The sequence below is a fragment of the Mirounga leonina genome, unplaced genomic scaffold, assembly GCF_011800145.1.
Source record: "Mirounga leonina isolate KUSES-001 unplaced genomic scaffold, KU_Mleo_1.0 Mir_115, whole genome shotgun sequence".
Taxonomy (NCBI): domain Eukaryota; kingdom Metazoa; phylum Chordata; class Mammalia; order Carnivora; family Phocidae; genus Mirounga; species Mirounga leonina.
Window position 1 is genome coordinate 101,076,637 of NW_023270268.1, and position 12,189 is coordinate 101,088,825.

The 12,189-nt window shown below is 36.5% G+C and overlaps 1 protein-coding gene across 1 annotated transcript in view; it reads right to left on the bottom strand.

Moving 5' to 3' along the window:
* LOC118007124 (T-cell receptor-associated transmembrane adapter 1) overlaps positions 1-12,189 on the bottom strand; it is a 34,584-nt gene that overhangs the window by 10,792 nt on the left and 11,603 nt on the right. The window contains exons 2-3 of the mRNA XM_035000210.1: positions 10,507-10,617; positions 3,841-3,877 (exon numbers count right to left, since the gene is read on the bottom strand). Of these exons, the coding sequence (XP_034856101.1) occupies positions 3,841-3,877; positions 10,507-10,617 (148 nt within the window). The remainder of the gene's footprint in view (positions 1-3,840; positions 3,878-10,506; positions 10,618-12,189) is intronic.

Consider the following 12,189-nt stretch of genomic DNA (forward strand, 5'->3'; position numbering starts at 1 on the left):
TCTTTCTTTCTTTCTTTCTTTCTTTCTTTCTTTCTTTCTTTCTTTCTTTCTTTCTTTCTTTCTTTCTTTCTGGTTTGAAACAAAACTGTTATATATTGATGAGAATAATACAAAAGGGACAGAAAAAGCAATGATGTAGGAGAAAAGAGAAGGTTGCTGGAGGGATATGTTTCTGAGTACATGCTCACTGACTTTTTGCTTTCTTTGGTAGGGAGCATGCCATGGGTGTAGGTGTCTTGAACTTGGGGTAAGAGGACCATATATAGACCCCTGGTCCTGGGGAAGCGTACAAACCTCAGTACTAGCTTTATATGGTTGGAGACTAAGAAGTGAATCCATTGGTGTTTCCAGTGAGGAGGTTGCTTAATGGACCTTCAGAGCAATGATATCTAATATTACTTAATACTAAATTTTTATTCTCTTGATCAGTGTTCCAGTTTTCTTCTAGTATATCCACTTCTTTGTAAAGTCTCTTAAACACAAGGAGCTTATATTGCCAGTGCTTTGGAGTACTTAAAATGAAGGGTCTTTTGCCAAAGTTTTTGGGGAAAGGAGACGAGAAATATCTGCCAGCATGAAGAATTCTAAAGACATGGACAAAGACACTGAGAGCAGTGACACAGAGCTAGGGGTGACAAAAAGACAATTGAGAATAAGGTTTCTGGAACCTATCCATACTTCTTAAGGATTCTTAAGAAACAATACTTAAGAAGGGACTGGCATCTTGCAGTCACACAGGGATGGAGCTTGGCTAACGGTTATTTGTACATTAAAACAAATAAACAGAAGGCTGGAAAACTTGTAGCTATTTTGGTTACAAGCATGGCAGTGATCACAGTGAGGGCTTCATCTGCATATCCACTTGGAAATCTCAGATGTCTGGGAAGGCTACCCAGAGGTTCTCTTGTCAGGGTGCCTGGGTGGCTCAGTTGGTTAAGCCGTTAAGCGTCTGCCTTTGGCTCATGTCATGATCCCACGTCCTGGGACGGAAAGCTCCAAATTGAGCTCTGCAGGGAGCCTGCTTCTCCCTCTCCCTCTGCTCCTTCCCCTGCTTGTGCTAGTTCTCTCTCTCTCTCTCAAATAAATAAATACAATCTTGTTTTAAAAAAAATTCTCTTGTCATAAACATCTTCAGGTGAGGAGGACAGCTGAGACAAAAAGTGAGGTCCAGGGTTAGTGTATTTAGTAAAGAAGGGAAGTGAAAGGAGCTTGCAGAGCTCTGGAAATCCAAGAAATCATCTTAAGGTAGAAAAATGGCTAAGATGAGTTATGCTTTGTCATAAAAGCACCTTTCAGTGCCACCCAGGAGCAGAGCATGCAAAAACTGCTGGGAATCTGTCCTAAGGTTTTTGAGAGAGACTCTGAAACTGAGGAGTCAGGATAAATTTAAAGTAGTTGTAAACCTGAACTGATTTCCTAAATTAAAGGATAAATATACAGCAAATGGGCAGGAATTTTCTTAGACCTTAATTTTCATCTGATAAAGCATTATCTTTTTTTTAATTGACTATGCTTTGTAAGGGAAGTGTTACATTATAATCTGTATTTTTCAGATGATACAACTGAAGTTCACCAATGCTCATTTTGCTAAAACTCCAAGCCTAGTAATTATAAGAGTTTGATTAAAATCCAGAATTGTCCAGATCTCAAATCCATGATATTCCCAATGTCTTATCTTCCTGACACAGAGTTAAAGACCAGAACTGTGTAGAATTATGTTTTAAAGATTTTTTTTCAAGATTTTATTTATTTATTTGACAGAGAGAGAGCACAAGCAGGGGCAGAGGAAGAGGGAGCAGCAGGCTCCCCACTGAGCAGGTAGCTCTATGCAGGGTTTGATCCCAGGACCCTGGGATCATGACCTTAAGGCAGACACTTAACTGACTGAGCCACCCAGGTGCCCCTAGAATTATGTTTTAAAGGAAAAATAAAGTGGCCCTTGGGTAACTACCAGGAAGTGTGTACCTGACTTTCTGTTACATATAGATGCTACATTGTCCTTAAAGTGATCACATTTTTGACCTACAGTGCAGGAAGGGCAGGAATTTGGGGAAGCAGGAAGATAAGATCAGAGAAGCATGGCTTCCCACCTAAGCCAATGTTGAGTAAGGGCAGAGAGAGTTCAATGGGGAGCCGTAGCCTCAAACCATCTAAGAACTGAGGGACATCACTAATTTTACTTCTACCTAAGAAAGATAGCCTTTATTTCCACTTGCTGTTTTAATGTTGAAGTTTTAATGACTGGAAATAGTTTCACGTTTGCTTGTTTTTTCCTGGAGCCTCCATGCCCTTCCTACAAAGGTGACTTTGGCTCCCAAACTACATAACCAGAAATAGACAAGCTGTGAAGTACATGCATAATTAACATGCCAGCCACTTGTTATAGGTAAATTCTGCATTGTATATTCAAATTATGCCTAAATTGAGATTTATTACAATAGATAATAGATTACTAAATCCAGGAGGGACAATCTGCATCTTCCCGTCTTTGCATCTCTTGTCTAACACAACTCCTATTTGTTGAACGAATACTTATTGAATGAATGAATTAATGAATGAATGTTATAAAAGAGCCAACTTCTTTTTCACAATTGCCCTATAGGTAAGAGCCCACTTACTATGAGATGGATATTTTACCAATTTTCCCTTCTGACTCTTACCATCCCAATCCAAGAGTACCAACCCAGTCTTTAGCAGAATGATCAAATCACTAGACTTTCTATCACATTGCATCTTAATTGCCTTTCAAATGACAAGTATCAAATCAATTGTCCAAGAGATTAACTTTCACATGGAAAATCCATAATGGATTTTCTTTGTCATGTTGTTTGTTGTAACCAAATCAGCAAATCTCTCTGTATATGAGATAATGCATTGAAAATTATCTCCTGTTATAGAATCCAATGGTAAATCATAAAAATAAAGATTTTCTTCTTTGTGTGAATCTGCCTGCAGCCTACATCCTGAATGTCAGAGATATTTCCACATGGAGAAAAATTTTAAAAAGACCTTTTAGAGGCTAACAGAAAGCTTATAATCTTATCCTACCCAGTGAGAAAGCTCTGTGTTTGTGAAAGACCTTTCTGCCTTTCAGTCTACCATTTCAGAAAGGTCTTGAAGAGTCCTCTAGGAAATTCTCTATATTTAGATGTTTTTTATCCTAAAGGAGAAATCTCCAATCTAATAACACATTTGGGCCAAAATATACTGTGGAGGAAAATGAAAATTCTTTGCTATGATTTATGCTGTAAACCTTTTGTGTAAAAAAAAAAAATACAAATTTCTCTACAATGAAGTCAACAGATATTAAAGCGAATACATTATATCTGTAACCATATATTATTTTAGGGTTGATTTATCACATTTCCCCACTGATTGACATTACTCTCAAAAGCAACACACCACAAAGCATCCTTATCTAAGTATGCATGTATATATATCTTAAATTTTATTTAGGTATTGCCAGATTTCTTTTCCACCCTGGTTTCTTAGGGACCCCACAATTCCATATATAATTAGACTGCAATCTTACAATCTGATCTGATTCATAATCTAGGATAGATCCATCTGAAATTGACAAGAATTCTGTAGATACCAGGTTAGAGTCTCATTTTGTTCCTTAACCAGCTCTCTTATTGACTCAGGATAAGTAAATAACTAAGGAAGATAATAACATTATAGCTTTTGATCTTCAGAGAGGAGTAAAAGTAATTAAAACTCACTTTTCATTTTATTTTTACCCAAATGTGACATCCCTGAGCCAAACCTATAAGCAATATAGCATTTGTTATGCCCCCTTATTAGTTGGGAGTCATAATACATAACTTATTTTCTACATACCTGGGAATGTAGTCTTCAGAGTACCTGTACATGGTACCTGAAAGATATTAAAAATAGACAAATAAAAAGAAATTTTGACATACACTTAAATCTTCTAGAGAATATTGTGAGGGGAGCTTAGCTTCAGTGTCAGTTAACATCTTAAATCAAGACACTCGGCCACCACCACCAGACATAAAAATCTTCTCTGATTTGGACCAGTCATATATATTCTCTCTTGGTAATTTGAGATGGAAACACAAGCGCAGCTTGGAAGTGATGTAGGGCCCGGATGTGTGGCCATTTTATGGATGGGAAACACCAACCTATGAACGTGGGGACCTCTGCTAGTGCCTTTGCTGTGGGGCAGTCCATCGTGGGTGGGGCATACTGTCCTTTTCAGCCTTCACGTTTCATGAAACACCTCTGCCTCCTGTCAAATTTCCTTCTCTGCTCTTGCTGATTTGAATAAACTTTTCATCCTTACCCAAAACAAACAAATGAAAACAAAAACATAAAACAAAACAAATCCTAGAAGACTTATTTATTTTTGAAGTGTCTGTTAACACTTCGTGTCATGTGAACAACATAAAAATTATGTTCAGGAAATTTCTCTGGTTGTGATTCTATCTCATCTACATGGTGCAAATAGAAGTAAGGAGAGATGAGGATTCTAGGGAGAAGAGATCTGAAAAAAGTTGGGAACACAGTCTCAAAATAATCAAAACACAGAGTGGCTTTTCAAAGAAACAGTATACTGGTATGCAGTAACAATACTGACCAGAGATCTGATATAGGATCATAAAACCATGAAAAAATTCTGTACCAAGTCTCAGAAAGTAACCCACTGTTGAACATTGAAGGTGGTGATTCAAAGGCAAATAAAAGAAAGTATTCTTGCTTCAAATTAAATACATGTATTCAAACTTGAAAAAAATAGTTTTAAGAATTTTTTTAGTGACTATCAATAGATTCATAATGAATTATTGAGAGAAAATAGGGGAAATTTAGAGCACAGTTTTAATAAGATCAATATTATGAAGTCTGTATTATCTGTTCATCAATAAATTTTCTTAGATATTGAATTGAATGGATGTGTATATTATGATATTTATTACATTTTGACTATATTATTCAATGTGGCATTGAATAGCAAAATCTTGCAAAAGCTATTTCTATAAAAATGAAGCCCATATTATATAAGTCTCTGGCAATAACACAGAGAAAATAGTAACCAAAGGGTGATCTTTCAGTTTTCATATATAAAAAAAACTGTGTTGGTAAGGAACTAGCAAAAATATTTCAAATGACTGAATAAGTCACCAATCAACTAGAAAGATTATTTTTAGTAAGATTTATATGTGACAAAGTTGAAGTATTCTCCAGAAGGGTCATTAACTGTTAGAGAAACATATTGGAACAAATTATTAAAATCATCATGTTGGAGGATCAAATGGACATGTCACATGTCAGTGCATTTGGAAGAATTAAAATACATGTACAAGAATTTAGTCAAACCATAGCCTGATGTATTATGGAAAAGATTCAGGGTGAGAAATCAGAAGACTTTGGATTTGGGTAGCAGCTCTTCGATGCATTTGCCATGTGACAACATGCAAATCACTTTAAAACTCTGATTCTCACTTTATACATAGAGATAATAATGCCTATAGCATGTGAGTAGCTATGGAAGATAAATGAAATAATTTTTGTTAAAAACATTTTAGAAAATGACAAAGTTGATTTTCAATATTATACATTCTAAATCCAATCATATTGTCAGCCACAATTTAATTGTGCTGATTGGAATAGAGTCTCTTCATTAAATGGATTAGCTGAAAACAAGCTGATATAATTAAAATGCTACTTACAAGATTTATAAGTAAAGCTTGATTTGTCATGAAATGACCAAATCTCACTTTTGGCAAGAGGATTGTCACCGAGTGAGTGTTAAAAGATTAGAAAATAAACAAAGAATCTGAAAACAAAAATAACGACATTATTACAGAGAATAAGAAAAAATAGGCATGGGGTCAAATGTTTCTGCACACAGACTAATATTTTTAAAAGATAATGTGGATTTTCCAGTTGGAAGTGCTTGGAGTGTGAATGTTGGTGTCTGGAAGGTACACGAATGTGATGTGTAAAAGGATAGCTCTATGGAAAGAAAATGGTGTTGGATGTATTATCAGTAGAGAGAAGCAAAACAAGGTTTGGACCAAAAAGCTTTGTGGGGAAAAAGGAAGAAGCAGCAACTCTAAGAAGGATACAATATAATGATGTGATGCTTAAACGGAAGGAAAAGAAACTAAAACAATGTGAGGAAGAAAATAAGTATTGGGAAAAGACATTATACATCAAGTCCAATCATATTGAAGAAGCACCCTGAAAGTGTCCTTAAAACGTTCAAGGTCGCCAACTTCCACACTCCTCTTAGAATTTAAATGTATAATCTGAAGCTGGACAATCTGTACTCGTATGGTTTTAGTAAGTTCCTTCTTATAGTAAGAAGTGTGATAGCCTATGATTTCTTTAAATAGAGGAGTGGTAATCAAAAGTTTAGAGGTTGGGGCTGAGGAGAAAGGTCAGCAAGCTCAGGCTCCTGAAGAGAGTTGGCTCATTCATGAAGACTTCTAAGTTTTAAAAATAAATGGCATGATTTGGGAGCTACCTAATCATCTCAAAGATATTAATAAAACAAAAAGCAGTTTTTATGTTGCTATGAAGCAGTTACATTTGCCAGAGTCTGTGTGAGAAGAGCTGGGTGAGTTTTCACAATCCTCTCTGTGATTCAGATACAGACAACTTGTGATCAGCTTCATGGTTGAGAGAGTGTAAGCAAACATTTGCTTTTATGTTTTCTCCTTTATAGTGTTTACTCTTCCATGTGCAATATATAACAATAAGAAACAACAGCACATGGCTCAATCTCCATAATAACATTTTTTGATACATTCTTAATGTGAAAATGTGAAAAATGTGCCATAATTTTCTAGTGAGTAGGAGATATACTGATAAGACTTTGATGTATGAGCAAACCATACACTTATTTATCCTTCTTCTCAAAACAGAGAAGAAAGGTTGGATAAAGAAATTTGGGGGATTTAAAGGAGGACAAAGCTAATACCTTCCTAGCAGAAAAAGAAATAAATATAATCCTCCTAAAGAACAGACAAAAAATCACCTAAAAATGTACAGTTTATTTTGGGGGGAAGGGAGAACTCCATTACAAAGCTTTTACCTAACACTGCTACGGAAAACATCAAGGAGAGGCTTATCAGGTCTATCTGATTGAATGTGGAGATAGTGCGTTGTTGCTAGGATGGAGATTTTCTTTTGTAAGCTATTTAATATCAGCACAACTTATTCACCGACTGTTCGCCATAGGTGGAGTCCTATCTTGCAAGTTTCTTAGCCACAAAGAATAGCACAAAGATGCAAAAATAAAAAGTTCCTTGAGGCCAGATATGGGAGCATTGTGTTCGCAGACCAAGTGGCAGAAAAGCTGGCTAATATAATTGAATCTCCTCTGGTTTGTCTGTCTAGGAGAAATTAAGCCGGGAGGAGCCTTTAGCAGGACTGGAAAGAAGTCAGCTTGCAGAGCTAATCCCAGAGCCACCTGTAGTCTCTGCGTGAGAAAGACGGACAGTGCTATATTTGGTCATTTGGACTAGCAAGGGTGGCAGTTATTACGGATGCTTGGGGAAAGATGTCGGGAGAAGCTGGGGCGGTTGGGAGAGGGTTGCAGAGAGAAAATAGGGAGATGGGATGAGAACGAAGGGCATTTTGGCATCAATGAGCACTGCTACAAGGCTAATCTGAGGTTTGCACGCTAATAAAGTGCAAGACCCAGGTTGTGTGCTCCACGTAAGGAGGGCATGTTACTGCTCAAATAAAATAGTTTGCAGTGCCTAATGGTTAGAACCTATCCTATGAAAAGCCTATGGAAAACTCTCTAAAATGCACCTGTATATGACTTAAATGGACACGCCAGTTACTGCTAAAGCTCAGGTTATTGCATAGACATGTTAAATGATATAGAGATGGGGCAGGGAGTGACATGGGAGCTGGAGAGGACCTAGAGAATACGGAGATGGTGGGAGCAGTGAGGAGCCAGAGGAACTCCCTGAAATACCCGACACTAAAATTAAATGGAATAAGATGTAGTCATAGCAAGCCCTTCACCTAATACTTGTGGAAGGAGAGAAGGAAGCACCAGGGCCACGGAGAGTGGTAATGTGGGCTGTGCCCTGTGCAAGACTGACCTCCTCAGTCCCCAGCACTGGGCTGAGGGATCCATAGAATTCACACAAGAACCCTTGGTCTGGATGATATTTTCCACATTTTGTAGACAGGGAAACTGAAACTATGAGAAGTTATGTTTCTTGTACAAAAGATCTCCCAGGTAAATATTAAAAGCAGTGTTTTAATTCATGACAGGTTGACTTCAAAAGCCATGGTGTTAAAAACAAATTGAGAGAACTGAAATTGATTTTCAAAAATACAACAATGAAGGTAATTTACTCTTTCCTGTTTTTTTTTTTTTTAAATGTTATTTCCCACCATACTGCTTTTAGACAAAGTAATTTGTGGCATGCCTGAGGCAGTTAGGGTTTGTACAATTGAAATGAAAAAAAAAAAATCTGTTGGTTTTTTTTTTTTTAAAGAAAAACCTTTTCTCTTTCCTTTCCTCCCTTCCTCCTTCCTTTCTTCCTTTCTTTCTTGCTTAAAAAGTTAGTCTACTATATTTTAGGAGTGGTCAACTAACCATTATAAGAAAACAACTTCCAAAAGGAGTTCGTATGGTGGCAAATGGTATGACTACGGATAAATAAATTCCAATGTACAAACTACCAAAAATGAGAACTGAAAAGGCTCCTTGTTCCCTGGCCCCACACAGAGCCCCAGAGAACTGCCACTGGAATCAATAGAGAGAGAATAGTGCAATGCCCGGCATTGGTCTGGTCATATCTGGTCCTGGCTTCCATCTTAAATTCTTTCAACTTTATAGCCCTCAATTCACCTTTTTCTTTTTTCTTTTTTTTAAAGATTTTATTTATTTATTTGAGAGAGAGAGAGCGAGAGGGAGCACAAGCAGGAGGGAGGGGCTGAGGGTGAAGCAGACTCCCCGCTGAGCAGGGAGCCCGATGCAGGGCTTGATCCCAGGACCCTGGGACCATGACCTGAGCCAAAGGCAGACCCAGGTGCCTCTCAATTCATCTTTTTCTAATACACGTGACAATATCATCTGCATTCATAAAATATCTTAATGGAAAAATGAAAATATAGTCATTTTAAGCTATTATATAAAGAAAAGTGCTACTCTTCGTTTATTTTTTTCTGCGACAGAAGCCTTTTTCAAAGATGTTAGATGATGGGTCATTCATGCATCTGACTTATGAAATTTGTTTCAAAAAACATTTGATTTAAAAAAGAATTACTGATAATGTATGGTGATTAACATAACATAATAAAAAAATAAAAATAAATAAAAAAGAATTACTGAAATCATTGCTAATGGAAAAGCATTGTCTGCCTGGCATTTCAGGCTTAGAAATGATATAATAGAAATCCTAAGAGAATGTTGGGTTTCTGGCCGAGGACATTTGGTCAACAATGTAAAAGCAACATGTGCTAGTGGAAACCATTTTGGTCAGTGAATTAGACGGGGCCCTTGTCCTTTACTTTGCTATTGAGTAGACGTGCGACCTCAGCTATGCCACTTCCCTTTCTAGTGCCTCTCATCTTTTGTGAGAGGCGTGACAGTAACACCATCTTCATATTTTATATTTGTGTTATCCTAAGAGGATCAAGGGCTCTCCCCAGAATCTGACAATTGTTCTATATTAGCTTCATGCAGTTTTTCTTGGTCATGTGTGTAATGCAATTTTATTAACTTTGTTTTATTTCTTTTCATCTGTTAAAATGCATTGACATTTTCTCTTCTATTCATTATTACCACTGAAATGTCCTACTCCCAGAGATAGCTGGACTTTCATGTCCATCCATCCATCCATCCATCCATCCATCCATCCATCCATCCACCCAACACACTTGTGTTGAATGCCAGTAGTGTGAAAAGATTGTGCCAATTGCCAGGCATTGCACTATTTCAATCATGTCCATGAGGGTGAAAGCCACATGGTTAAAACTGCTGACCGGCTTGTTGAAAGGAAAAGCTAACCCCAGGAGTGTTAGATAATAAGCCTGTGGGTCAGCCTGTTGCTTTTCCATTTCTCTTCTGATCCAATCCAGCTAACTGTACTTTAGAGGCTCTGACTGATGCTGAGAGATTTGAGTAGGCTCAAGTGGAAGCTTGAGGAGTTAGGTCTCCACTCTTCCCATCGGGTATCAGTGAGAACCTTTAGGGCTGCTGCAGAATAGGCTACAATATCATGAGCTGTTGAGTTGGAGGAGGAAAACTACATTCTACCAAGACAATTCCTTCCTACTCTATATCCTAAGGCAGAGATAAAGCCAAGATTGGGAGTCTGTTTATATTCTAGTATGATTGCATTTTTAAATTAAGAGAAACCTGAGGGTGGAAAAAAAATACCAAACAGGTTTCCTACAGATAAGAATACCCTATTGCATGACATTTCATAAAACTGTCTTCTTCTGTAGGTTTTCCAGTGACTTGTCTCCATTCAAGCTGGTACTATCTGGCTATTTCTCAAAATGTCTTACCTTGTCGCTGCTTTTCCACATAGTGGAAAATATTGAAGATCAGTGATACAACCAGAGCTAACCCCAAAAAGGCTACAATTATCCAGGCATAAAACTGGCATTCAGAGTTTCCTGGAAAAAAAAAAAAAACAGACATACCTGTAATATAATAGCTGCTTACCAATTTGTTTTGAATTGGGTATTCCCACAATTAAAACCATAGTATTTATTCATAATGAAAAACAAATCCTCTGCCAAGAAATTAATTACCATTGACAGACAAAGCCTCCTTACAGATTTCAAATGGGTATTGCTGGTAAGTCCCTGTATTCAGCATGGACAAACGGAAGCAATTTTCCCACGTTCTCCGTGTTGATGAAATGAAAGACATTTTTAGTGTAGCTGCTAAAATTTGACAACTAGTGACTTTGTCATAAAAACTTTGGTTCAAAGTCAAGAACATCCAAATTATACAGAATGATAATTTGCCATACTTTCCCCCTTTCTTTAATCTTCAGATATAGTCATATATACTTTCATTTATGGAAAACCACCTATCCCTTTCTATAAATCCCAATAGTGTAGGATACTCTATGTTGTGATAAAACAGTAATTCTGGCATCATAATAACCTCGTTTTGCCAAGACTGGCCACAAGGTATTTTTCTCATACTGCTTAGAGACCCATGAGTGGATATTGGAGAGCCAATTATGCTTTCCTTAGCCTTGTGAAGCGATTCTTTTTTTCATTCCTGAGCCATAGGGGGTTTTGTGGGATATTGCCTATCAGTTGCCCATGATTATTTATGGCAATCTTTACATGTATATGAGTGATTTCTAAGATAATTACCCTGATTTTATGTATTTAAATATATTATATTATATGTATATTTATATATAATGCATATATAAAATCAATATATTTATATATAAATATATATACATATATGATTTATATATAAAATCAATATACTTATATTTATTTTATATTATATTTATATATAAATATATTGATTTTATATATAATACATATATGATATGCATGCATGTATACATATAGTTTATACCATATATCATAAATATACTATATAAACATTACATATTATAATATATATTTATATATAACATATATAAATTATATTTATATATAACATATGTAAATTATACTTATGTATTATATTATATATTAATATGTATATAATACAGTATAGAATATAATAATATTAATATTATAATAAAGACAAGCAGAAATGCCATGTGACAGTAGCTGCAGCAGAGCTGATATTCCTTCCCGGTCTCAGCTCCTCGTATGACTGCCCCGAAGCAGACACCAGGCTTGGCCCTTTCACAGAAATCTAAGTAGCATGATGCTGGGTACAATAAACAGAACAGGCAAATTCTCAATAGGAGGGAAATGAGTCTAACTTCCCTATCCTGTCTTTAAACCAGCAAATAAAGAATCCTTAGCCCAAAATGTCTTTTGTGCTGCTCTCTTTTACTTATTTTCTATATCTCAAATTTGATGTTTGAATTGTTCATTGTTTGTTTGTTTGTTTGTTTTTGAGGACTTATTGACATCACAGTGTGGTTGTTGAATTGCCTTCAGTGGTCCTGTGTATTAGAGGAGGTCTGTTTTCCTTTCCTTCCTTCCTTCCTTCCTTCCTTCCTTCCTTCCTTCCTTCCTTCCTTCCTTCCTTCCTTCCTT